Source organism: Osmerus mordax, chromosome 8, assembly GCF_038355195.1.
Source record: "Osmerus mordax isolate fOsmMor3 chromosome 8, fOsmMor3.pri, whole genome shotgun sequence".
Classification (NCBI taxonomy): domain Eukaryota; kingdom Metazoa; phylum Chordata; class Actinopteri; order Osmeriformes; family Osmeridae; genus Osmerus; species Osmerus mordax.
In genome coordinates, this window is record NC_090057.1 from 12313582 (window position 1) to 12339993 (window position 26412).

Sequence of the window (26412 nt, forward strand, 5' to 3'; positions counted from 1 at the left end):
CTTTCCCTGAGGTTTGTTGACGGTTGAGAGAGATCTCTGTGGTCACCAGTGTCGCTCTATGGCTCTCTAGTTTCTTCTAGATGAGGAGAGATTGACTGAGGCATATGTCACCATGTCCTCCTGCTGAGTCTGTGAACACAACACAACTCAACAACCCAAGAAAGATGTTTGTACACACTGTTTCAATACTGTAGTACTGTATCTGTACTTACATATGGTTTTGGAGCATTCTAGTTTTGGCTGTGGTCATTGATGTTGGCATAGCTGTTGCTATTGTCACATCCATCCTAGGGGAGTAGTTTTACCAGAATAATTCAGCACAAACAGAGTGTTTCTAAGTGACTTAGCAGATTCAATGATTTGACTCTGATCAGTTAAATATGTGTTTTTGCTGTTACACACACTGAGGGATGTTTGGAGTTAATAACATGAAATAACTGGTATCTCTTTCTCACCGTGTCCTCATTAATAGGATGGAAATGCTGGTTCCCTGTGGTGTTACTAACAATGTCTGTAGTCAGAGCCTATGCACATTTTAAACAAGTAAACAGAATTTCAGTTCACTGTTCATGTTTGTTGAATGTGATCAACTAAGATATTGATACTCACAAGAGTGTCATAGTTTGTCTTTTCCCTCTCTGAAAACAGAAAACATTAAGAATCACTACCTTCTCAAAATAGATATGTATGTGGCTTCCCCAAATCATACTTTACATAACATTTCTATGAACAACAATGAGGGTAACTTACTGGCTCTCTTCTTGTGAACTATGATGATGACAGCCAGGAGGCAGAGCAGGACTGCACCAATGACTCCACGCACTGCTGCACCTACTGCTCCCCCTCCTGCTCCATCCACTGCTGCACCCACAGTAAACGGAGGTGTTGAAGTGGTGGAGAGGGGTGTTGTGATACCTGTATGATGTTACAAACCAGGATCACATACTTACAGTCCTAACAGTGTACGTCACTGATTTAACAAAGGAGTAGCTGAAACTGGTTCAATGTTATGGCTTACTGCGCACTAATCATAATAAAAAGTTTTTTATTACGATTTTAGTATGTTTTAGGTTTTAGTGTAATGACCTTTGATGTTAACTTTATAACATTAGTGCATGTTGTATGTATTCTTTGGATCACAAGTGACATTATTAATGGTATAAAGATTGATAGTCACTATGCCTGCACTGTCAGCCCTGTATGTCAAATCACAACCCTGCTGCTCCCATGTCAAACTGCCTTGAAGCACCAGGTAAAAGGTTCATATGGTAGTAACATACCCTTCATGATTGGGGAAATTGTGGGCACAGAGGTAGTGATTAAATCTGTTGGACCAGAAAACAGTTGATAATAAACAGAATAATGAGCAGTCTACAGATTTATAATTCATGATAATTTAAAATCACTCCTGTTATTCACTTGGATAGTACTTGCATAATATTACTGAGATCAGAACTGACATTGTTAATTATGTTCAGGTCAGACATTCATTGGACGCTGTCAGCCCTGTATTTCAAGTCACAGGCTACTGGTGGAGTCAAGGACACTGTGACTGAGAAGAGATGTTAGGGTTCAAAATCAATGTTAGGTTTCATCATGTTGTTTCCTCTATAAGCCCACTTAGTTGAAAGTGACATACTTACTGGTGTGAACAGACAGATATACATGTGCATCTTTCCTGTGTTTACTCCCTCCCTTTCTGAGATATTGTCGACAGGTGTAGCGTCCAGCATCCTCAGTTGTGACATTAAGAACCATCAGAGAACAGTCAGACCCCAGACTCAGTCTCTCTTCTCTGCCTGAGTTTTTTTTAATAATCCCAAGACCAACCAGCTCAGTCCTCTTAAAGTCCCATGTAGTAGAGGAGCAGTCTGGGTAAACCACATTGTTACACGGCAGACTGATGTTTTCTCCTACTTTGTGGTGAAAAGTGGAATAGCCTCCATCTGGAGAGAAATGCATTTCATGAATGGTGAGAGATACTGTATCACATTTAGTAAATTAATCAAAATGATGATAAATAACATAATAATTTATCTTTCTGTTTGATGTAATATTATATAGAAACATGATGTGTAAACGTATCCTGATAACCCCAAGTCTATATTGGATGTACAGTACTACTATCTAGATTACAATTAAGAGTATAAGAAACATCTCCATGTGAATATCTGTTGCACATTAAACTTTAAACATTGTCTTCATCTGTTTGCACATACTGTCATCGCCTCTATAATTCTATAACTAATAAAAATCCAGATTATAAAGATGTACTCGAAAGTAAATTAAATAATAGTCTAATCTGTGTACTGTTTTACCTGCTATGTGGAACCCAATGGTCACAAATAATCCCAAAACAGCACGACTAACTTTAACCATGGTTCTTCTCTTCACGGTCAACTCTCAACTGTGCTCTCTTCAGATAGTGTGGATTTGTCCTGGCTTGATGATTTGTGTTCCTTTTTAGAGTATATCTGACTATCTTAGCCAAAAAGGAAATGACCTCATGAGTACGTTTAAAATCGACACTTCTGAAAAAATGAAGAAGTGTGCACCAGTCTTTCTATTCCTCTCTTACAGTTGTCAGAAAATAAAGCCAATTTCATACAAATTGACACTAAAATAAAAAAGGGGCATGTGGTATTAATAAGTTTGATTAGTTTGGTGCCAAGATCCATATCTAGACATTACTTTAGTTATTCAAAGTATACAGCACAGGTCAAACGTTTTAGAACACCCACGTTTTTTTTTAAATGTACGCAGTTCAAATAACCTGAAATGATACAAAGGTAAGCAGTAGACTGCCAGGTGTAAACAAATATATTTAATAACATAGTTTACATTACCAAAAACTGGAAGAATAATGTACATTTCAGAATGATACTAAAAGGCGTTTTCAAGGAACAAGTAATTGGTGATCAACTTGCACACTCTTCTGCAGCAATGGAAGTAATTCAATCCTTGAGAGTTGAGGCTAATTATCCTTCAGGTGTCCTGATTTTTGTTGATTACTTAAAAACTATCTGTCTGTATAAAAGCAGTGTTGGAACAGATCGTGTTATTGCACCCGCTAAAGCATTATTTGAACAGTATTTTACCATGGAAGTAGTATATTGCTCTCATAATGGCAAGAAAAATCAAATTAAGATCCTTTTCACTCAAGCAACACACTCACTTAAATGTTAGTGTGATAGCCTGTCCTGTAGAGACGTTTATTAATGACTGTGATGCCCTCCACCTTCTCCTCCCAGTAGTAGCTTGTATCTCTCTCCCTGTTTGGGTACCCATGTGGGTGTGGCTCCAGCCCCAATGACATCATCCCACACTCCCTCAGTCTCCACACCTGTCTCCCATAAAGTCATCAGCCCCGCAATATATCAACCCTGGTTTTCCATCGTTCATGACCAGATTGTTGTTTCGTTTACTTAAGTAGTATCTCATTCTTGGCCGCACTAGTTAAGCTCCTTTTGGGTACAGTAAGTTTTTTTTTCTTTTACCTCAACTAACCTTTGAGTTTTTTTCAGCCTGTGTCTCCGGGAGCCCCCTGCTTGCCTGCTGAGACGCCTTACCTTCCCTGCCTGTGTCTGCCCAGCACCCCTGTGTCCACACTGTCCCCCAGGGCTCCACCTCCAAGACCCCATCAGTGGCACGGCCCTTCCTTCCTCCAACCCCCTGAGAGTCTCTGCCCATCGGGCCTCTGGGTCGCCCTCAGGACACGCCTGGCCACCATGCTCGTTTGTTTCAAGTGGAATATTTAATGGGGAAGTTTAAGGTCTATTTTTACACAGGATTGCTCAATTCATCCATTATGATACTTATTCAGCTAAGTGAGGCTGCCACATTTCACTTTTACCTCTTGCACACATAAGATGAGAAGAGAACCCTTTTTCATTCTATACTTTCTTAATATTTTGAAGGGGAAACAAGAAGCAAAAACATATATTTGGTGTGCTTTTTAATTTATGCCATATTCATAATAAGTATACAAACTTATTTAAAAGATACAGAAATATCAGTTGTAAAATGTAATGTAAGAACACGCAAATATTTGGACATTCGATCAGACATTCGACAACACCACCACTCGTGGCATTGTAATAATGTGTTTTGCTCCTTGTTTATTCTAAAATAAGGAGGAGGAAGCATACACCTGGTCCAAGCCACTAGTCTGAAAACATAGTTACATTCTCAATATAATGTTTCAGTGCTTTTGACATGCGTTTGTTCAGAAACCATCATGAGTCAAAGTTGAGTCATAGTTGGGTGTGTGATGATGATGATGACAGTGATATAGACACATCCAAGACTACCAGCACTAACTGGAGAGGGAGGGGGGTGAACACCTCCAAAATAGTTGAAACTAACACACACACACACACACACACACTGAAAACTCTGAGAGACAGGAAGAGTAACACAAAAAGTGAGAATATGTAATTAGAAATGTTATTGTATATAAAAAACTTAAAAACAACAACAAGAGTGACCCACAGACCATATTTACAGAAAGGTTGATCTTTCAGACAAGGGCAAGTCATGGATCAGCAGACTACCCTCTACTCATATACAGGAAAAAACATCTACACCCTCATCCAAACCACACCTACATCCACACCCATATTCTGTTAGCTGGAGTGTAGACTAGATGACTCAGACTCTGTGCTAGTAGAGGTTCCTGGGCGTCTACGAGGTAGAATCTTCCAACTGCAGACGACGAGACTTAGTGTCAACACCCGCCTGTCGGAGCTCTTGAAGTACGCCCCCAGGAAGGCATACAGCAGTGGGTTTAGACAGTAGTGGGCAAATGCCATTGGTTCAGCCACTGCCAGCCACACACCCAGCACCACCTCCAGACTACAGCCCCTGGGAAGGACTTGTAGACGCATGAGGGCATCAATAGTGATGCCAGCACCATACGGGAGCCAACACAGGAAGAAGCACAGGACCAACGCCACAGTGGTCCTGACAGCTCTGCGCTTCTGTCTCTGCCCCCCCAGAGGGCCGCGGCGGGTCAGCCTAGACACGATGACACAGTAACACACCAGCAAAACTAGGCCCGGTACCACCAAACCCACCAACACCAGCTGCAGGTGGAACACCGACACTCAGAGAGGAGCGTTGTCAGCTGGGTATAAGCGCTGGCACCCCATCACCCCATCTCCTGCTTCCCGTGTCCTTCCCGTGGCAAACACTATGTCTGACACTGCCAAGAGAGCCACAGGCAACCAGGCTCCTGGAAAGGGAGAAGGGGATAAGGGAGACAAAGAGATTTGGTGGTTAGATCAGGAGACGGAGAATACAAGTGAAGATGTATCAAGTACATCTGAGGCATGGGCACGAGAGAGATAAGGGATGAGGCTAGAGACCTAGCTCACCTACATACACCAGTCTCTGTGCCAGTAGCTGTCTCATGCCTGAGGCGTGCGTGTCTGTTGCTTTGACCACTGCTAGGTAGCAGTCCAGACTGCTTATTCTCACCTGCGCTGGCAGCCAAGCACCATCACCACCAGGCCGTTCCCAGTGATGCCCAGGACGAAGATGAAGCCATAGACCACATGTATTTGGCACATTTCAAGACAACCAATGTTAACCTAAATGATGTACAAGAAGTAGAAATAATGTTCGATTCAATAATTTATTATTGTCCATCCATAAGTTAGTACCTAGATGTGTAATATATGTATTGCTGCACTCCGCTGCGCGTCGGACAGTTCAGGCCTCCGCATCGTCCATTATTGGATGATATTGTACACCTCGTCGGGCATTATCCCTTACCCCCAGGGGCGGCGCCAGATCATTTTTAGTGCAGATGCTGAGGGGGTGCTAGATGATTGACAAGGGGATCTGCGCAATTATATGTATGTGACGGGTGGGAGTGGGATAAGTCAGGGAGTCACCTGGTTCTGTTTCACGTGACCAAGCCTAGCGAGTCACCGTGACATCCGTCACCCCTCCGGGTCACACAGCTGTCACGTTGTCTACAGAAGTCCTCCACGTCTCGTCTGTGTCTCCCCCAGTAAAACCCCTTCCTCAGCCGTCTCAATGTCTTGGTCGCCCCGAAGTGTCCACTGCCTAAGCCCCCATGTAACTGCTCTAACACAGTTTGTCTTAGGACCCTTGGGACCACCAGCTGCCACGTGACCTCCCACGTCGCTGGAGACACCCCCTCTGTAACAGTCTAATGACATCAGATGTCATAGACTGTAGACCGGAAGAAAGTATTTTTAGCACTGTGCACCGCTTCACGTTAATCACCGCCGGCAAAATCCCAACGCAAGCAGTGCTCTCACTACTGTGTTTGTCACGCGCTGATTGCAAACAAAAGACTGACTGTAGTGTCCTCTAATAAGTCACTTCCATCTTGACGCCGTAGGAGTTTTCAATAGTTCGGTATGTTTATTAAACGTAGGTTTTGTCACAAAATAAATGATAAAGTAAATGGTGCAAATAAAACAGATAGATGCAATTGAAAAACCATATGCTTGCTAGCGTCTCTAAAGTTCCACCATTCCACACGTCAGGCTCTCTACCAAACACAATGCCCAATGCCTTTGTCTAGTAGGTATTCACCTCCTAATTTACGCAGGTGAGGCAATACCAATCAATCATTCCAGGTGTCAATACTTGGTTCTGCCAGCAGGGTCATAGGCTCAACCTTCAATTCAAAGAAATTCTAGCTAAAACACACTGGCCCCCTTATTGCTACCGGCTAAACAGGTACAATAACAAATAAACAACCATATGGAGCCATGTTAAGCCATTTCCACATCAGTACATATGTTTTTTTTCCTTTTCCTTTTTTTTTTTTTTTACAAATCAGGTTATTACAAAGTCCATCAGTGTTAAATCATTGTTTAGAGTCCATCTTATGTTCAGTGTAACTTAACAGTCCATTGTGCCAAGAGGCCATGTGCAATTCAAATGTCCAGTGCTGAACTTGTATGTGGTGTGTGATGTATGTACGCGCATGTGCGCATGTGTGCACACAATCTTCTTCCAGGGCATGTATCGATCCAGGATGTCAGTATACGTGTATCAGTTCATTCATGCAGGAAGGTAGCGTCACATACACATATCAAACATTCATGTTTAAATATTTACATGTCATATTCCAACAGTAAACAAAGCTTTGTAATAGGTCTATCCAAAACACTTGTCTTTGTTTTCAGACTCAAACTACGAACAATTCCCTTTGAATCTTTCTTTGTGTCAATAACCCTCCCCAACATCCAAGATCCTTAGGGGCAGTAGGGTCTGCAATTAACACAATATCTCCACACATGTAATTTATTTTCTGTTTGAACCTTTGTGGCGTGCCATCTACCTGCGTTTAATTGAAAGTGTCAGGTGACTCGCTAGGCTTGGTCACGTAAAACAGAACCAGGTGAACCAGGTGACTCCCTGACTTATCCCACTCCAACCCGTCACATATATATTATATATAAATACTGTAGCGTCCCCTTGTTATAAGTCAGAGACACAGACGTGCTATTTTACAGTTTTTAGCTTTTTATTATCACAATACACAATATAATCCTTAGTCCACTTCCTACAGTACAGGGTCGCCACATAGCCTCCCCCTTTACAAGCCCTCGACCCCGAGGGCGCAGACAAAGTCCTTAAGACGACTTAAGGAGGTCTCCCGACCCTTCTGGGTCTGTCCGTGGGCCCCTCCTCCCCCACAATTGACCTGGTCCTTGTCCCAGTCGGGGTCCCAGTCGGTGTGTCAGTCTGAAGCAAGGGCTCCGTTTGTGTGTCAGGCCCTTGGTTGTCCCCACCATCCCCAGTGTCAACCCCAATCGTCTGTCTGCCCCTGTATGGTGCCATGCGGTCGCGATGGACCACCACACGCCTCCCCCTCGGTGGTGTCAGCAGGCGGTACACCACCTCCCCTACCCTGGCCAGGACCCGACACGGCCCGATCCAGGTTTTGTCCAGTTTCGGGCACCAACCTTTTTTTCTGGCTGGGTTGTGCAGCCAGACCAGCTCACCGGCGTCAAAGTTTCGTCCTTGTGTGTGTGTGTGTCATAGTTGCGCTTCTGTCTCGCGCCTGCGCTCTCCAGTTGAAGCCGGGCGAACTCGTGGGCTGTCTCGAGCCGGTCTTGGAGCTTACTAGCATAGTCAAGGCCTGTGAGAGGAGCAGCGATGGTGGAAAAACCCCTCACAAACCTGTGGTAGTAGGACGCCAGCCCCAGAAAGCTCTTTATCTGCTGTTTTGACGTCAGAGTAGGCCAGCTATTTACAGCCTCCACCTTATCGGCCTCCGTGCTGATGCCCCTGCCCCCTACACAAAGGCCCAGGAACGTCACCTCCCGTCGCATAAAGTGACACTTCTCAGGGTGCAGCTTGAGACACGCCCCCACCATCCTCTCCAGCACTGCCCTCAGTGCCTTCAAATCCTCGGCGAAGGATGTGCCGTGAGCCAAGATATCGTCCAAATAGACCAGGCACTGCCGGTTGGGGACATCCGACAACACCCGGTCCATCAGACGCTCGAACGTGGCGGGAGCTTGCACAGCCCAAATACCCAGCGCTCTGAACTGCCAGTGGCCCCGGTGGGTGGAGAACGCTGTCTTAGCCCGGGCCTCCGGGGCGAGGGGCACCTGCCAATATCCGCTACGTAGGTCCAGGGAAGAGAACCAGGAGGATCCCCTCACCGAGTCAAAGCTCTTGTCGATATGGGGAAGGGGATAAGAGTCTTTCTCAGTGACAGCATTCAGCCCTCTATAGTCCACACAGAAACGCAGCTTGCCTTCCTGTTTAGGAACCATGACCACAGGAGTCGACCACGGGCTATTAGACGGCTCAATGAAACCCGCAGTCTCCATCTCCTCCACAGCCTTGTCAGCAGCCTCTTGCCTCGCCAGTGGGATGCGTCGAGGTCTGATCTTGACTGGTCGAGCGCTGCCCGTCTCGATGTCAAGCTGCACCAGGTGAGTTAGGCCGACGTCATGCTCCCCCCACGCGAAACAGTCTTTAAACTCCGTCAGGAGATGTCTTAGCTGTTCTTGTTCTCGTTGCTCCACGTCGAGTCCCTCACTGTTTCTCCTGACAACCTCCTCCGCTGCTGCCAGCGCGGAGTCAGGACCCCCCCGTAGCCTGTGAAGGTGGAGGCAGGGCAGGTGACGTGGGCGGCAGCGTGACAGCGTTCTCACTCGACACGAAGGTGGGGGCCACTGGAGACAGCTGGTGGACAGGAGCAGGGGCCAAATCACTTCCCACTCCTCCCCCCACCCTCACAGGAGGTGCAACACCTGTCAGCCACTAGAGCTACAAAGTATGAACTGATTTTGTTGACTCAAAGTAACATTACGATCCATAGATGCTCCCCATTGAATCCAGCTTCATTGTTGCCCACCCCTGATGAGAAGGCAAGGTTGTAAATATTCACACCGACTCGAGGTATGGATTTGGAGTTACTCACGAACAACCTGCCATTTGTCTCATCCCCACTGAGGTACTCCTCCGGGAGTACACCAAGGAGAGTGGAGACCTGTTCGCAGTGGCTGATCTGAGAGCAGGTTCCAGTCCAGTGGGGAGAGGGAATGCATCCTTATGAGTCACAGAATTTAACTTCCTGAAATCCACACAAAAACGCCAGCTACCATCCTTCTTCTTAACCATGACAATTGGTGCAGCCCATGGACTTGAACTCTCACAGATGATGCCACCCTCAAGCATTGAGGCAAGCAGGGTTCTCATTTCCTGATACATCATAGGCAGGAGGGGTCTGAATCGCTCTCTTATGGGATCACTGTCGCCTGTAGGTATCCTATGTTGGACAATGTCAGTTCTTCCAAAATCCTCGTCATTTCTGTAATAATGCTGTCAGGGCGTCCTGTTGTTGCTCGGTAAAGTCGAGTCTGTCAAACAGCGAACTCACCTCCAACAGGGAATTATCTGTCCCCTGGTCAGAGCAGGCCTCCACCAATCTAACCTCAACAACCCCGTCGACATCCATGGTCAAACTCAGGTCCCGGGCTCCATGCACGTCCACTTCGTCAACCTTGGAGATTCTCCCCAGCTTCTGGTAGCGGCTGTTGAAGAAAGTGTTTGTCCGTCTCTTCATAAACGGAGTGACTAAGTTCAGTTGAGTTCTGGATTTTAATACGTATTTATCAATCTGCAGATTGGGAGAGAAAACCAGTCTTCTGACCATAAATGACAACACAACACCAAGCTTAGGTCTCAACCAGGTCTCTCCGCTCCGAAAGCCGGAGGACCATCTTTTATAGGGCACAAGAATGTAAACATAGATTGTGACAGTCAGGCAGGAATGACGTTACAACAGTCTCAGAGAAAAATTCACTGCTCCCAACACATGACAACTCTCAGACTAGAGAGTTCATAGTTGGAGCTCTCCTTGTAGTCATGACAAGGACCGTTTAGCCAGTACTTTCTCCTGACCCCGAACATCTATTAACCTGACACATAGACACAATATACTGTTATTAATAGCAAGCTTACATGATAAACGTACTAACTAGTATCCAATGACTAGTTCTATGGATTAGTGATTAATGTAAGCACACAGGAAATCCCAATTTCTTCCACACGGCCTATGGACAGACTAAAAGGGTTGAGGTTACGAATACGGACAGGGACTCTGCCGTTTCTTACCACTGCTAGTGTCCTTGCTATTCCGACAGCACCTTGTTCCGGTAGAGCTTCCAACAGGCCATAGTAGGTCCGACCAGGGGGGCCTGATGGGGCCCGGCCCCATACAACAACTTCACTTCTGGCCGGGACACGGATCCCTTGTCGGTGGGCTGGGCGAACATACCCGAGAAATCCATCCCCTTGACTGGCAACAATCCTTCGACAGGAGGCGAAAACACTTCTCCAAATCTGTTGGGAGCTGGGATTCTGGCAGGTTAAAGACATTGGCCTCTCTGGGTTCTGGAACAGTAACTCCCAACATGTTTTAATGACATTCATGCCAATAATGAGGGGGTTAGAGGAACATTCATCTTTCACAATGACCACGCCACGAGCTGGAATTTTTAAGCCTTCAATTTCAAAGTCCATCAGGGCATATCCTATGTATGGGATCTCTAGACCATTAGCAGCTTTGAGGGTAAGGACTGAGGGACTTGTCCCCACCCCCATCTGATGTTCAGCGAAATATTGCTTCACTAGACTTTGTTGCATCAGAGTCACTTGGGAGCCTGTATCCGACAGTCCAGTCAGTTTAACCCCCGAAATACAAATCTCAACAGTCGGGCAGTCCCCAATAAAAGCAGAAGTGGCCCTAGGTTGTCTAGCATTACCCTCCAAACCCACCGCTTGGACCCCAGCAGCAGGGTGGCTTAGTTTAAATCTGGCGTAGAGCCAAATACACCCCTGCAAAACCTAGCGATATATCCAGCCTGGTTACAGTGCCGACATATGGGCTTACCCCTCTCATCCCAGGTGTTAAAGGAGGAAGAAGCAGCCCATCGCCTCTCCACAGGATGTGGGTTGGTGGTAGTGGGGTAACGCTCTTGTGCCCCCACCGGAGATGGTAATTGTGTTGCAGGCTTCAATTCTTTCAATAGTTCTGTCGTCATGCCTTTAATCTGCTCCTTCACCTCTTCCAAAATCTCCCTCTTCAGTGCTTGTTTCCAGTCAGTTTCCTGTGAATGAGATCTAGGCAGGTTAGGCAATTCCACCGCAGCACAAGTTACCTCAGACCGTTTCCTTCCATATCGATCTTCCTCTAACATCGCAGCCTCCATCTGGATCTCGTCAAAGGATGAACCTGGTTTCTGCCGAACATTGATTTTTAAAGTCTGAAGGAGGGGGCCATCCTCGAGGCCCAACAGGAATTGGTCTCTTAGCTGGATATCAGTAGGGGCTCCATCTGGGTCTAATTGCAGTAACCTACAATGCAGTTCTTGTAAGCGCAGAGTGTAGTTTTGTACTAATTCATCTGGCATTTGAGTACAACTATAAAACTGGGACCGCAACACAGGGATAGGAACCTTCTCTGTATAGCGACCGTCTAGTATAGTAAGGATTTTTGCAACTGTATCTCGTCGCCCTGGGACAACCACACTAACCTGACGTTTGGCCATCCCTGTCAATGCTCCAATTGAAATGTTCACCTTCAAAGGTTCAGTCATGTCTTGTACTCCCAACAGGCCTTGCATCTGTTCCTTCCATGCTCTGTATCTAATGTCGTAACCTTGGCCTTGGAATTTTGGCTCCCGGATAAATTGGCATCACCATGACTGCGCCCCTTGGTGTCACACACTGTTCCCAAGTCTCAAACAATGGGGAGTCAGGTGGCTGAGCGGTGAGGGAATCGGGATAGTAATCTGAAGGTTGCCAGTTCGATTCCCGGTCATGCCAACTGACGTTGTGTCCTTGGGCAAGGCACTTCACCCTACTTGCCTCGGGGGAATGTCCCTGTACTTACTGAAAGTCGCTCTGGATAAGAGCGTCTGCTAAATGACTAAATGTAAATGTAAGTCTCAGACTCTGCCAACTACCCCAAATGTGGCCGACGTGTAATGAGGTGCCGACTACGCCACCTAGTTGTAAGTCTAGGAACTCAATTGGTTCGTTCTGAGAGGGAGGAACCCGTGTGTTTGACCAAAGGAACAGTCGACAACCATGCCATATAAACTATTGTATTTTAATAAGTAAAAGGTATTTCCAAGCTTTCGGGATTTCTAAAAGTCTAAAAGAGAGAATGTCTCAGTCTAACAGCGTCACCCGTGTGTGCTGACTGGCAGCCTCGTCCGTAGGGCCTCGTCCGTAGGTCTCCCTCCGCAATCCGGATCACTGTTTTTCGGTCCACTGATTACCTCGGTTCCCGTCTCGTTCCCACAGCGTCGTCCGGGTGTGCCGACTGATAGCCACGTCCTTAGATCTCCCTCCGTTCCCTTGATTGTCCCGAGCGGGTTCTCCGTGACTTCGTCGGTGGTCTATCTCTCCTGTTTCCCCGTGACTTCCTCGTTTTATAGGCCAGGTAGCCCACCCCAACTGTGCTCCAATTGGTCCCTTCCCTTATTGTCAATTAGGCCCAATTGCGCTCCAATTGATCCTTTCCCTTATTGTCAATCAGGCTTGGTGATTCCGGAGGTACAGCTCCGCTGTCAAAAGAAAAGCAAAACAAACACACAGCAACCAAACAAAGCACACCACTGCAAACCAAATAATAACCCAGTTAACTAAATATACAAATACACCTTGTACCTCACTTTCAAGCCTGTGACACACACATTGCTGGTAGGTTCAATAAAACCACACATACGTAAAAACAACAATCTTTTGTCAAAGTTTTAGGATGATTTCAGAAGGGTGTCTGGTTTCATCACTTCCTCTATTCCTCGTCTTTTCTGGGATTTAAATGAGGGTCTTTGGGTCATCTCACTTACCGACCAACACTCATGAACAAAGTTTTAGCCATGGCTACAACTCTGAAATGCCAGCAGGTTCAGAGTCTTATCTTTCTCACAACAATGTTGGGAGATATGAGAGGGTGTGTTGAAGAAAGACGATGACTTGTTTCAATGCGTACTAAATGCCACTGAAATAGGAAGTATTTCATACCACAGTATATCATTTGTTATCCTGCGCAAAAAAACAACAACACACAACTGTTTTTCTCCATATAGTGGATTATTGCATGTGAAGATGCTTGACCTGGTCTGAAAAATGTGAAGTATGGTTTTGAAACTCTGCAAAGTCAGGTCATACTGCATGTACTGTGCATAATATTACATATTACTTGCATAGAAGTTAGTAACGAGAAATAATACAAAATATGGTAAAAAAAATAAATAATTCTAATCAATGGAAAAACTGAATAGCAGAAGCAAATTGAGGAAACGAGAGGCGCTCAAACTCCTCTTCTCTGAATCCGCACATCAACAGAAGACCACTACTCTGCAGTACTTTCCTTTACAGGAGTTTATAGGTGTATTAGAGATGGAATTAATAGATATAATACTTGTAGATAAAGTATATCAGTGTAGAAGCAATGTATCATTTCTAAAACAAATACATATATAAATGGTTTTCATAAATGGTTACATAGCATGAAAACTGACAAGATATGGCGTGACTGCCGTGATTCTCATGACAATTTTTTTTTTTTCCTGAGGTTTGTTGATGGTTGAGAGAGATCTCTGTGGTCACCAGTGTCGCTCTATGGCTCTCTAGTTTCTACTAGATGAGGAGAGATTGACTGAGGCATATGTCACCATGTCCTCCTGCTGAGTCTGTGAACACAACACAACTCAACAACCTATGAAAGATGCCTTTACACACTGTTTCAATACTGTAGTACTCTATCTGTACTTACATCTGGTTTTGGAGCAGCCTTGTTTTGGCTGGGGTGGTTGATGGTGACATAGGTGGGTCCATCGTCACATCCATCCTAGGGGTATAGTTTTACCAGAAGAATTCAGCACAAACAGGGTGTTTCTAAGTGACTCAATGATTGATTCAAGGTTTTGATTTGAATCAATTAAATATGTGTTAAACACACTGAGGAATGTTTGGAGTTAATAACATTAAATAACTGGTATCTCTTTCTCACCTTGTCCTCATTAGTAGGAAGGGTTTGCTGATTCCCTGTGGTGTTACTAACAATGTCTGTAGTCAGAGCCTATGTAAATTTGCCAAAAGTGAACAGAAGTTCAGTTCATCTTTCATGTTTGTTGAATGTGATTAACTAAGATAGTGATACTCACAAGAGAGTCATTGTTTGGCTTTTGGTTCTCTGAAAACAGCAAACATTAAGAATCAATACCTGCTTAAAATAGATATGTATGTGGCTTCCCAAAATCATACTTTCCATACATTCTATGAGCAATAATGAGGGTAACTTACTGGCTCTCTTCTTGTGAACTATGATGATGACAGCCAGGAGGCAAAGCAGGACTGCACCAATGACTCCACCCACTGCTGCACCTACTGCTCCCCCCCCTGCTCCAGCCACTGCTGCACCCACTGCTCCACCCACAGTAAACGGAGGTGTTGAAGTGGTGGAGAGGGGTGTTGTGAGACCTGTATGATGTTACAAACCAGGATCACATACATACAATCCTAACAGTGTACGTCACTGATTTAACAAAGGAGTAGCTGAGACTGGTTCAATATTATGGCTTACTGTGCACTAATCATAATAAAGTTTTTTATTACGATTTTATTACGTTTTAGGTTTTATTGTAATGACCATTGATGTTAACTTAATAACATTATTGCATGTAGTATGTATTCTTTGGATCACAACTGACATTCCTAATGGTATAAACTATAAAGATTAATAGTCACTATGTTTGTGATTGACAACTTTACTGTCAGCCTTGTATTTAATATCACAACTGTACCGCACCCATGTTAAACTCTGCCTGGTAAAAGGTTTAGATATGAGGTAATGATTCCATTCGTTAGACTAGAAAACAGTTGAGGTTGGTGGCATATTATAGGGGTTGGAGTTAAACTATTTGATGCTATACCTTACAAATATTTGAAAACCTCAAAATAAAGAGCAGTCTACAGATGTAATAATTCATGATTATTTAAAATCACTCCTGATTTTCACATGGATAGTACATGCATAATATTACTGAGATCAGAACTGACATTGTTAATTATGTTCAGGTCAGACATTCATGGGATGCTGTCAGTCCTGTATTTCAAGTCACAGCCTACTGGTGGAGTCAAGGACACTGTGACTGAGAAGAGATGTTAAGGTTCAAAATCAATCTTAGGTTTCATCATGTTCCTTCCTCTTTTAGCCCACTTAGTTGAAACTGACATACTTACTGGTTTGAACAGACAGCTCTACCACTGCATCATTCCCGTCTTGATACCCTTCCTTTCTGAGATATTGCCGACAGGTGTAGCGTCCAGAATCCTCAGTTTTGACATTAAGAACAATCAGAGAACAGTCAGACCCCAGACTCAGTCTCTCTGCTCTGCCTGAGTTATCTTTTATTTTTCCATGACCAACCAGCTCAGTGCTCTTGAAGATCCATGTTGTAGAGGAGCAGTCTGGGTAAATCACATTGTTACACGGCAGACTGATGTTTTCTCCTACTTTGTAGTGTAAATGGTCTCCATCTGGAGAGAAATGCATGTCATGAATGGTGAGAGATACTGTTTCACTTTGTAAATTAATCTAAATGATGATAAATAATATAATGATCAAACTTTCTATGTTTAATGTAATATTATACAAAAACATTATATGTACACGTATCCTGATAACCCCAAGTCTATATTGAATGTACAGTATTACTATCTAGATTATGCTTAGAGTATAAGAAACATCTCCATGTGAATATCTGTTGCACATTTTACTTTAAACATTGTCTTCATCTGCTTGCACATACAGTCATAACCTTTATAATGCAATAACTAATACAAATCCAGATTACAGAGATGTACTTTAAAGTAAACTAAATAATAGTCTAATCTGTGTACTGTTTTACCTGCTATGTGGAACCCAATGGTCACAAATAATCCCAAAACAGCAAGACTAACTTCAACCATGGTTCTTCTCTTCACAGTCAACTCTCAACTGTACTCTCTTCAGATAGTGTGGATTTGATGAGTTGTATGCTTATTTAGAGGCCAACTGAATATCTTACCCAAAGAGGAAATGACCTCATGAGCACGTTAAAAACCAACACTTCTGAAGGAATGAGGAAGTGTGCATTGGTCATTCTGTATTCCTCTCTTTAATAAGTTGTCAGACAGTAAAACCAATTTCATATGAATTTCCACAAAACTGAAAAAGGGCATGCAGTATTGATAAGAGTTGAGTTTGGTGTTTTGATTACAGTCTCATGCATCATCAAAAGGCTCTTGGAAACTGGAGGAAACTCTGACCGGAACCGGTCCGGCAGACCCAAAGCCACAACGGATTCAGAAGACAAATTAATCAACAGCCTACGTGATAGGCGGCTCACAGGACAAGAGCTTTATGCACAGCTTAACACCGGTCAAAGTAAGCAAGTCTCAGTTTCAACTGTGAAGAGAACACTTTGAGCTGCAAGTTTGACAGGTCGAATGGCAATAAGAAAGCCATGCTGCAGTGGCAAAATAAGAAAAAGAGGCTTGCCTGGACTATGAAGCCCTGCAAGTGGACTACTGAAGACTGGAAGAAGGTCTTATAGACCTATGAATAAATGAGGAAGCATCAGGCCGTGTTCTAGTATGTTGTCAAGTAGGGGAAAGATTGGTTCCTCAGTGTGTGACACCAACTGTCTAACATGGAGGAGGAAGTGTGATGGTCTGGGGCTCTTTGGCTGGATCCAGAGTCGACGACTTGCACAGAGTGAGAGGCACCCTAAAACAAAATGATTAGTGAACATTATTCACTAATCAATAAAACTAGTCATTGGATACTAGTTAGTATGTTCTCATGTGAGCTTGCTATTAATAACAGTAGATTGTGTCAGGTGTCAGATGTGTCAGGGTTAATAGATGTTCGGGGTCAGGAGAAAGTACTGGGTAAACGTCCCTTGTCATGACTACAAGGAGAGCTCCAACTATGATCTCTCTAGTCTGAGAGTGGTCCTGGGTTTGGAGGTTGTGCGCCTGCTGTCCCTCTGCGATGCCGGTAACGTAAAAAATCATAAAAAAATATAATATTAGAGTTTTGGTTTAGTAAATTTGGGTCATTAATTGACCTGCTATTCTTACTTTGTCTTGGTCAGAGTCTGTGAACTCTGATAACGTGCAAAAACTCTGGTTGCGTGAAGTATTGGAAAAGTATGTAAAATAATCCATATTCTTGATCTGAGGAAAAGGATCTGTTGACAGAGAGTATGGTTTTACTGAATACAGACCAGGGGTGAACCAAACAAAGAGATGTATGTATGTTACTTGTACGATGCATGTTTACAGCTGAAAACATTAGTTGAACAGAGATCTTATTGGGACCTTTATGTTGGTTTTAATTGTAACTGTATTAATTTTTATTTTGTTTTTTTTATTAAGACCAAGCACAGTAGGTGGGCGGTCATAATGTATTAGGGTCAAAGGCTTTATGCGAGAGACCAACCTTTTGACAATACTTTGACAATGTAAAGGGAAAGTTAGGACACAATCAAATACTAAGGGAAAGCTAAACTGACAGTTTATTGATTAACTCATCTCTCAAGCACAAATTGTGGTTATTTTTTTCCCGATATGTTCTAAGAATCTTGCCTCCTGCCAACGGGACACTATTGCTGTGCTACAGGCACTGGCTGACAAGGGCCATCATTTGTTTCTCTCAAGCAGGCCTTGGTCCAGGCACCAGCTCTCGGTCTGCCAGACTACACCAAGCCATTCACACTGTACTGCCACAAGGCCAAAGGGTTTTCCCAGGGCGTACTGACCCAGCAGCATGGTAATCTTAGGAGGCCTATCGCCTATGTGAGTTCTTCTATAGATACTGTGGCATCAAGTTTCCCCCCATGCTGGGGTCGCCCTTGGCAGTGATGGTTCCTCCCGCAGTAAGTGCTCTTCTGTTATGCACCAAAACTCAACACCTGTCAGCCACTAGAGCTACAAAGTATGAACTGATTTTGTTGACTCAAAGTAACATTACGATCCATAGATGCTCCCCATTGAATCCAGCTTCATTGTTGACCACCCCTGATGATGGTGAACCACATGACTGTGAGATGGTTGTCGATAAAGGGCTAACACCCAGACCTGATTTGTTTGACAAACCTAATGATAATGCTGAACTTGTGTTGTACGTAGATGGATCTTCGTCCCGAGCATGGGAGGGCTCCCTAAACTCAGGATATGCGGTCTGCACGGACAGTGAGATATTCGAATCTGGTAAACTGTCTCCACAATGCACTGCACCTCCTCAGGTGGAGCAATCAAGAATGGAAAGATGATTGATAATTTGTTGTCTACAATACTACTAGCGAGAAAGCTAGCTATTGTTAAGTGTGAGGCTCATACTAACAATACAGATGATGTTTCAAGAGGAAATGCTTGAGCTGATTTAGCAGCAAAGGCTGCAGCCAAATCCTCTGATGTGTCCCAGGTCTCAATTTTTTTGGTGTCTCAGCAACCGGAAACACGCACTCCCTCTCTTCATGTTGTGGCGGACCTTCAAGCCGCTGCTGATAACACTGAGAGGGATGGTTGGTTATCTGTTGGCTGTGTGAAAGATTCCACATGCATTGTTCCCTTGGTTGGCTCGCATTGGACACGGATGTGCCCATACGAGCAAGGGGGTATGGTCTCAATAGTAAATACTGTTTGGTTTGCACCTGGTTTTTCCACAAAGGCTGAGCAACATTGTGCTCAGTGTCATACCTGCCAGCAGCATAATCCCGGAAAGGGACCAAAGAGAAGAAACGCAGCCCATCCGCCACCAAGTGGTCCTTTTATGCATTTACAAATTGATTTTATGCAGATGAACAAGTGTTGTAATTTTGAATATGTACTTGTAATTGTTGACATGTTCCATGTCGGAAAGTTGATGCTACCACGGTAGCCAAGATTCTCATGAGAGATGTGATCTGTAGATATGGGATCCCCACAAGACTGTCCAGTGATATAGGTTCATATTTGGGTGTGCTCAAGCCTTCGGCGAGAGCACAACCTTTGTTCTCTCACATATATATTATTATTGGGTGTGCTCAAGCCTTCGGCGAGAGCACAACCTTTGTTCTCTCACATATATATTATTATTGGGTGTGCTTTGCCTTCGGTAAGGGCACAACCTTTGTTCTCTCACATATATATTATTATTATTATTTTTATTTCTTTTTGCCCCCCTAAAAATCAGTCAATATTTGGCCTACATAGACAAGCTAGGTGTCAAAAGTTTCGTCTTGGTAGCGATTGAGTTGCTTCTATTGGGATTTACATTCCGTTGCATGGTTTAGGCTCAAGTTAAGTTTTTGAGGCGAAAAGTGAAGCTAACGGTGGCTAATTTGCTAGCCACAGTCACTGACGTTACTAACGTCACTACGTCACTAACGTCACGAAAACACGCGTGACTACCTTTGGCAGAACATTCGTTTCGCATCTGTTAACTTGGGGGATTTCTAGGCTAACTACAGCTTTACTGCAAGGCAGCTGCAGAAACGCCACAAGCAAAGATGCCAGGGTGATAACTATTTACTCATTTTACTTTGTGATATGACACACAATTGTGATGTGTAATGTACAATATAAGCTGATATTATTAAGGAAGTACATATACTTTCGGAAACAGTAGTCTACTATTTCACTGAAGTATTAGCATCATGACATTAGCCTCTGTTGCCCGGGCAACACATACTTCAGTGGTCTATGACATAGACATGTCTATGGTCTATGATGCATCTGTTTTCAATCGTTAAAATAAACATTCCTCACAAATACATTTTCGTTGTAGGATTTATTATGACATTAGATTACAAGTAAACGATTTGTGGGTGAAATTATAATTACCTGTGGTTTCAAACCAGTGTAGCTCACTGCAACGCTGTAGCCTACGCGAGACACTACAAAAACATCTACACAGCTGTAGGAAGTCAAACGGCGACAGAACATGTTCGGCACTCCCCTTACTTAAATCAAAAGTCTAACTACTAACCTGAACTTCATTGCCACAGCCTAAACTTTGTCAATCTGTTCATGAAAATAATTAATTTCAGCCTAAACCGTACAACGGAACGTTAGATCCAATTCAACCAACGCAATCGCTACCAAGACGAACACAGCAGTAGTCTAGTAGGCTACTGTACCGTAGTAGTACAATTTACCGGGGCAGCTTCTCCACACAGGGCTATATCGCATTTTGCGTTGTTACTGACAATGATCGCTACCAGTGAGCTTTTTGTGAATGAGCGATCTTCCACTAAATAAATGTCAAGCTTATTTACGTTTTGGGGGGCATATTTTCAGTTAGCAGATGGTACTGTTTGAATCGCGATTCCATCTTCTACTGCCGGTAACGTCATAGAATAATCTTCAAAGGGGGTTCTTTATTAATGAATGAATGCAATGAGTAGGCTAAATGCCTGAAAATATCACGATAAGGGAAAACTTAAAAGGACGTTTAAGTCATAGAGATTAGGTCAATTTTTACACCCGTCTGCCAAATTTATTCGTTTTGATTCAATGATGAGCTAGGCTGCCTCTTGCAGGGGAAATGAGAAGACATCTATTTCATTCTACACTTCACTCGTATTTTCAGTTGTAAATGAGCAGCAAAAAAATGCTTTTAAATCTATGTAATGTTTATAAATAATAAGTATGCATATTTATATAAAATATACAGAAATATCAGTTGTAAAAATGTCATTATAAAACGGACCCCTGTGCAACCGACGCAAGCAAGCACACCCTACAATTTCCCCAGAAATTGTACCCTCTCTAGTTATTATTATTTTTATTTTTATTTCTTTTTGCCCCCCTAAAACTCAGTAAATACTTGGCCTACATAGACAACGTAGGTGTCAAAAGTTTCGTCTTGGTAGCGATTGAGTTGCTTCTATTGGAATTTACGTTCCGTTGCATGGTTTAAGCTTAAATTAAGTTTTTGTGGCGAAAAGTGAAGCTAACGGTGGCTAATTTGCTAGCCACAGTCACTGACGTTACTAACGTCACTGCGTCACTAACGTCACGAAAACACGCGTGACTACCTTTGCCAGAACATTCGTTTAGCATCTGTTAACTTGGGGGATAGCTAGGCTAACTATAGCTTTACTGCAAGGCAGCTGCAGAAACGCCACAAGAAAAGAGGCCAGGGTGATAACTATTTACTCATTTTACTTTGTGATATGACACACAATTGTGATGTGTAATGTACAATATAAGCTGATATTATTAAGGAAGTACATCTACTTTCGGAAACAGTAGTCTACTATTTCACTGAAGTATTAGCATCATGACATTAGCCTGTGTTTCCCGGGCAACACATACTACAGTGGTCTATGATGTAGCGTTATCTGTTTTCAATCGTTAAAATAAACATTCCTCACATATACATTTTCGTTGTAGGATTTATTCTGACATTAGAAACCGATTTGTTGGTGAAATTACCATTACCTGTGGTTTCAAACCAGTGTAGCTCACTGCAACGCTGTAGCTTACGCGAGACACACTACAAAAACATCTAGCTACAGTACACAGCTGTTTAGGAAGTCAAACGGCGACAGAAAATGTTCGGCACTCCCCTTACTTAAATCAAAAGTCTATCTAACTACTAACCTGAACTTCATTGCCACAGCCTAAACGTTGTCAATCTGTTCATGAAAATAATTAATTTCAGCCTAAACCGTACAACGGAACGTTAAAACCAATTCAACCAACGCAATCGCTACCAAGACGAACACAGCAGTAGCCTAGTACTGTACCGTAGTAGTACAATTTACCGGGGCAGCTTCTCAACACAGGGCTATATCGCATTTTGCGTTGTTACTGACAATGATCGCTACCAGTGAGCTTTTTATGAATGAGCAATTTTCCACTAAATAAATGTCAAGCTTATTTACGTTTTGGGGGGCATATTTTCAGTTAGCAGATGGTACCGTTTGAATTGCGATTCCATCTTCTACTGCCGGGTAACGTCGTAGAATAATCTTCAAAGGGGTTGTTTATTCATGAATGAATGCAATATGAGTAGGCTAAATGCCTGAAAATATCATGAGAAGAGAAAAACTTAAAATGACGTTTAAATCATAGAGATTAGGTCAATTTTTACACCGGTCTGCAATAATGTCACGAAAACACGCGTGACTACCTTTGGCAGAACATTCGTTTCGCATCTGTTAACTTGGGGGATAGCTAGGCTAACTATAGCTTTACTGCAAGGCAGCTGCAGAAACGCCACAAACAAAGAGGCCAGGGTGATAAATATTTACTCATTTTACTTTGTGATATGACACACAATTGTGATGTGTAATGTACAATATAAGCTGATATTATTAAGGTAGTACATCTACTTTCGGAAACAGTAGTCTACTATTTCACTGACATATTAGCATCATGACATTAGCCTGTGTTGCCCGGGCAACACATACTACAGTGGTCTATGATGTATCTGTTTTCAATCGTTAAAATAAACATTCCTCACATATACATTTTCGTTGTAGGATTTATTCTGACATTAGTAAACGATTTGTTTGTGAAATTACCATTACCTGTGGTTTCAAACCAGTGTAGCTCACTGCAACGCTGTAGCCTACTGTACCCGAGACACTAGTGTGAGTAGCTAACAACAACTCCTCAGCTGTTTAAGTCAAACGGCAACAGAACATGTTCGGCACTCCCCTTACTCAAAAGTCTTTCAGTAGGGAAACTATCTGACTACTAACCTGAACTTCATTGCCACAGCCTAAACTTTGTCAATCTGTTCATTAAAATAATTAATTTCAGCCTAAACCGTACAACGGAACGTTTAATCGAATTCAACCAACGCAATCGCTATCAAGACGAACACAGCAGTAGTCTAGTACTGTACTGTAGTAGTAGAATTTACCGGGGCAGCTTCTCCACACAGGGCTATATCGCATTTTGAGTTGTTACTGACAATGATCGCTACCAGTGAGCTTTTTATGAATGAGCTATTTTCCACTAAATAAATGTCAAGCTTATTTACGTTTTTGGGGGCATATTTTCAGTTAGCAGATGGTACTGTTTGAATCGCGATTCTATCTTCTGCCGGTAAAGTCGTAGAATAATCTTCAAAGGGGGTTCTTTATTAATGAATGAATGCAATATGAGTAGGCTAAATGCCTGAAAATATCACGAGAAGGGACAACTTAAAAGGACGTTTAAGTCATAGAGATTAGGTCCATTTGTACACCGGTCTGCCAAATGTATTCGTTTTGATTCAGCCTGTCAGCTGCCTCTTGCAGGGGAAATGAGAAGACATCATATTTCATTCTACACTTCACTCGTATTTTGAGTTGTAAATGAGCAGCAAAAAAAAGATGCTTTTAAATCTATGTAATCTTTATAAATAATAAGTAGGCCCGATGCATTTTTATATAAAATATACAGACCCCTGTGCAACCGACGCAAGCAAGCACACCCTACAATTTCCCCAGAAATTGTATCCTCTCTAGTTCACATGTCAAATTGTTCAGGAACTTTGTAAAGCGCTCAAGATCAACCAGCATTTCCACTGTCCCTACCACCCACAGTCTGCGGGGGCAGTGGAGAGGCAAAATTAAACTTTGAAAAACAAACTAGCCAAGATATGTGAAGAGACATCAGGCCAGAAATGGCCTGATGCACTCCCACTAGCTCTTATGGCCATGAGGTCCACTCCCCAGAGGAGGAATGTGTACGTGAAAGTGCACAAACGGAGGACTGCCCTCTCACCGAGATGGACCGGTCCATACCTGGTTCTCTTGGTGACTCACACAGCTGTGAAAGTGGAGGGTCGTCCGACATGGATCCATGCGACACACTGCCAAACGGCTGCTCCACCGAACAACACGGTGGAGGGTCCCAACGGAGAGCCAGGGGCCGGTGGAGGAGCAGGTGCACCTCCACATGGTGCCTGCTCCAACTTGCCATTTGTCTCATCCCCACTGGGGTACTCCTCCGGGAGTACACCAAGGAGAGTGGAGACCTGTTCACAGCGGCTGATCTGAGAGCAGGTTCCAGTCCAGCGACCGTTTTGAGCCAGAACCAGAAGACCGCCATCCAGCACTCCAATCCAGGGCGCCGAGAAGGAGGTCCCAAACTTACTTCCTCTCTTCTTGTGAATTATGATGATGACAGCCAGGATGCAGAGCAGGACTGCACTAATAGCTCCACCCACTGCTCCACACACAGAAAACGGAGGTGTTGAAGTGGTGGAGAGGGGTGTTGTGAGACCTGTATGATGTTACAAACCAGGATCACATACTTACAATCCAAACAGGTGTAAAAAAGCTTAACTGTGAACTTAAAATGTCAAAATACTGGTGGGTGGTCAACTGATTCTACTGGGAGGGAATGACAACTACTTTAAATCTGACAGTTTTCGTGCTTAGAATTTCTCTGCTTACAATATAACAGTTCAATGTGACTCACAGTTCATTCACACATATTGTTGCTGATGGCTAGAACAATATGTGGCTTCATCTCTTGTTTAAATGATGAACTGCATCTCAGTTCTCAAGAGTACAAGCGGAGGCTCAGCCAGCCACACTCAATGTAAAGCACATTGCTGGTAGGTTCAATAAAACCACACATACGTAAAAACTAGTTTTAGGAGGATTTCAGAAGGGTATCTGGTTTCATCAATTTCTCTATTCCTTGTCTTTTCCGGGATTTAAATGAGGGTCTTTGGGTCATCTCACTTAACGACCAACTCTCGTGAACAAAGTTTTAGCCATGGCTACAACTCTGAAATGCCAGCAGGTTTATTGTGCAGATACTAAATTATTTAAAAATAACTTCTTCCTCTTTATTTGTGTTCGCATCTTTTCTTTCTCACAACGATGTTGGGAGATATGGGCGGACGTGTTAAAGAAAGATGATGACTTGTTTCAATGCATACTAAATGCCACTGAAATAGGAAGTATGTCATACCACAGTATATCATTTGTTAACTTGTGCAAAAAAACACACAACTGTTTTTCTCCATATAGGGGAATCTTGCACATGAAACTGCTTGACCTCGTCTGAAAAATTTGAATTATGGTTTTTGAAACTCCAAAAAGCCATGTCATACTGCATGTACTCTGCAGAATATTATCTGTCTACACTCTCTAACCAGAGTCAAAATGTACAGGGAACGGTTTTCAGTCTTGAACACGTTACTGTATTGATGTAAATAGCCAGTTCTAATCCTGTTCTAGGTGGTCTATCACATGAAGGTTATAGTTTAGAGTTGTGGAAGAAATTGGGATTTCCTGTGTGCTTACATTATTCACTAATCAATAGAACTAGTCATTGGATACTAGTTAGTACGTTCTCATGTAAGCTTGCTATTAATAAGAGTATATTGTGTCTATGTGTCAGGGTTAATAGATGTTCGGGGTCAGGAGAAAGTACTGGCTAAATGTTCCTTGTCATGACTACAAGGAGAGCTCCAACTATGAACTCTCTAGTGTGAGAGTTGTCATGTGTTGGGAGCTGTGAATCTCTTTTCTCTGAGACTGTTGTAACGTCATTACTGCCTGACTGTCACAATCTATGTTTACATTCTTGTGTCCTTTAAAAGATGGTCCTCAGGCTTTCAGAGCTGAGAGAGACATGATTGAGACCTAAGCCTGGTGTCGTGTTGTCATTTTATTGTCAGAGGTCTGGTTTTCTCTCCCAATCTGCAGATTGATAATACTTATTAAAATCCAGAACTCAACTGAACTTAGTCACCCAGTTTATGAAGAGACGGACAAAACACTGTCTTCATCAGAGTTTAAATTAAACATTTGCAATGGACGTTACTGGCGATTGGACACAGAAATGATCAACGTCATTAATGAATAAAAAACTAAATGGAAGACCATTTATTTGGAATACAAATGA

The 26412-nt window shown here is 43.2% G+C and overlaps 1 protein-coding gene and 1 pseudogene across 1 annotated transcript; both read right to left on the reverse strand.

Moving 5' to 3' along the window:
• LOC136947659 (uncharacterized) lies at window positions 1-24600 on the reverse strand. The gene is made up of 7 exons (XM_067241787.1): window positions 24294-24600; window positions 15763-16059; window positions 14824-15000; window positions 14685-14713; window positions 14531-14599; window positions 14294-14368; window positions 1-129 (listed from the first exon to the last, which is right to left on the reverse strand). Exons 1-7 carry the CDS (start codon window positions 24598-24600, stop codon window positions 67-69), a joined length of 1017 nt encoding a protein of 338 aa, XP_067097888.1. The 3' UTR covers window positions 1-66.
• LOC136947490 (C-X-C chemokine receptor type 4-like) lies at window positions 4626-5570 on the reverse strand (annotated as a pseudogene).
• Window positions 24601-26412: the final 1812 nt, after the last annotated feature.

What these genes read in the sequence shown, in the direction of transcription:
- LOC136947659 (XM_067241787.1), bottom strand. Translation starts at nt 24,600, where the DNA reads ATGGCGGTCTTCTGGTTCTGGCTCAAAACGGTCGCTGGACTGGAACCT. An exon ending in AGTTCACAAGAAGAGAGCCA is followed by an intron (nt 14,714 to 14,823) that starts GTAAGTTACCCT and finishes TGCTGTTTTCAG; the next exon opens with AGAACCAAAAGCCAAACAAT. An exon ending in TTCCTACTAATGAGGACAAG is followed by an intron (nt 14,369 to 14,530) that starts GTGAGAAAGAGA and finishes CTATACCCCTAG; the next exon opens with GATGGATGTGACGATGGACC.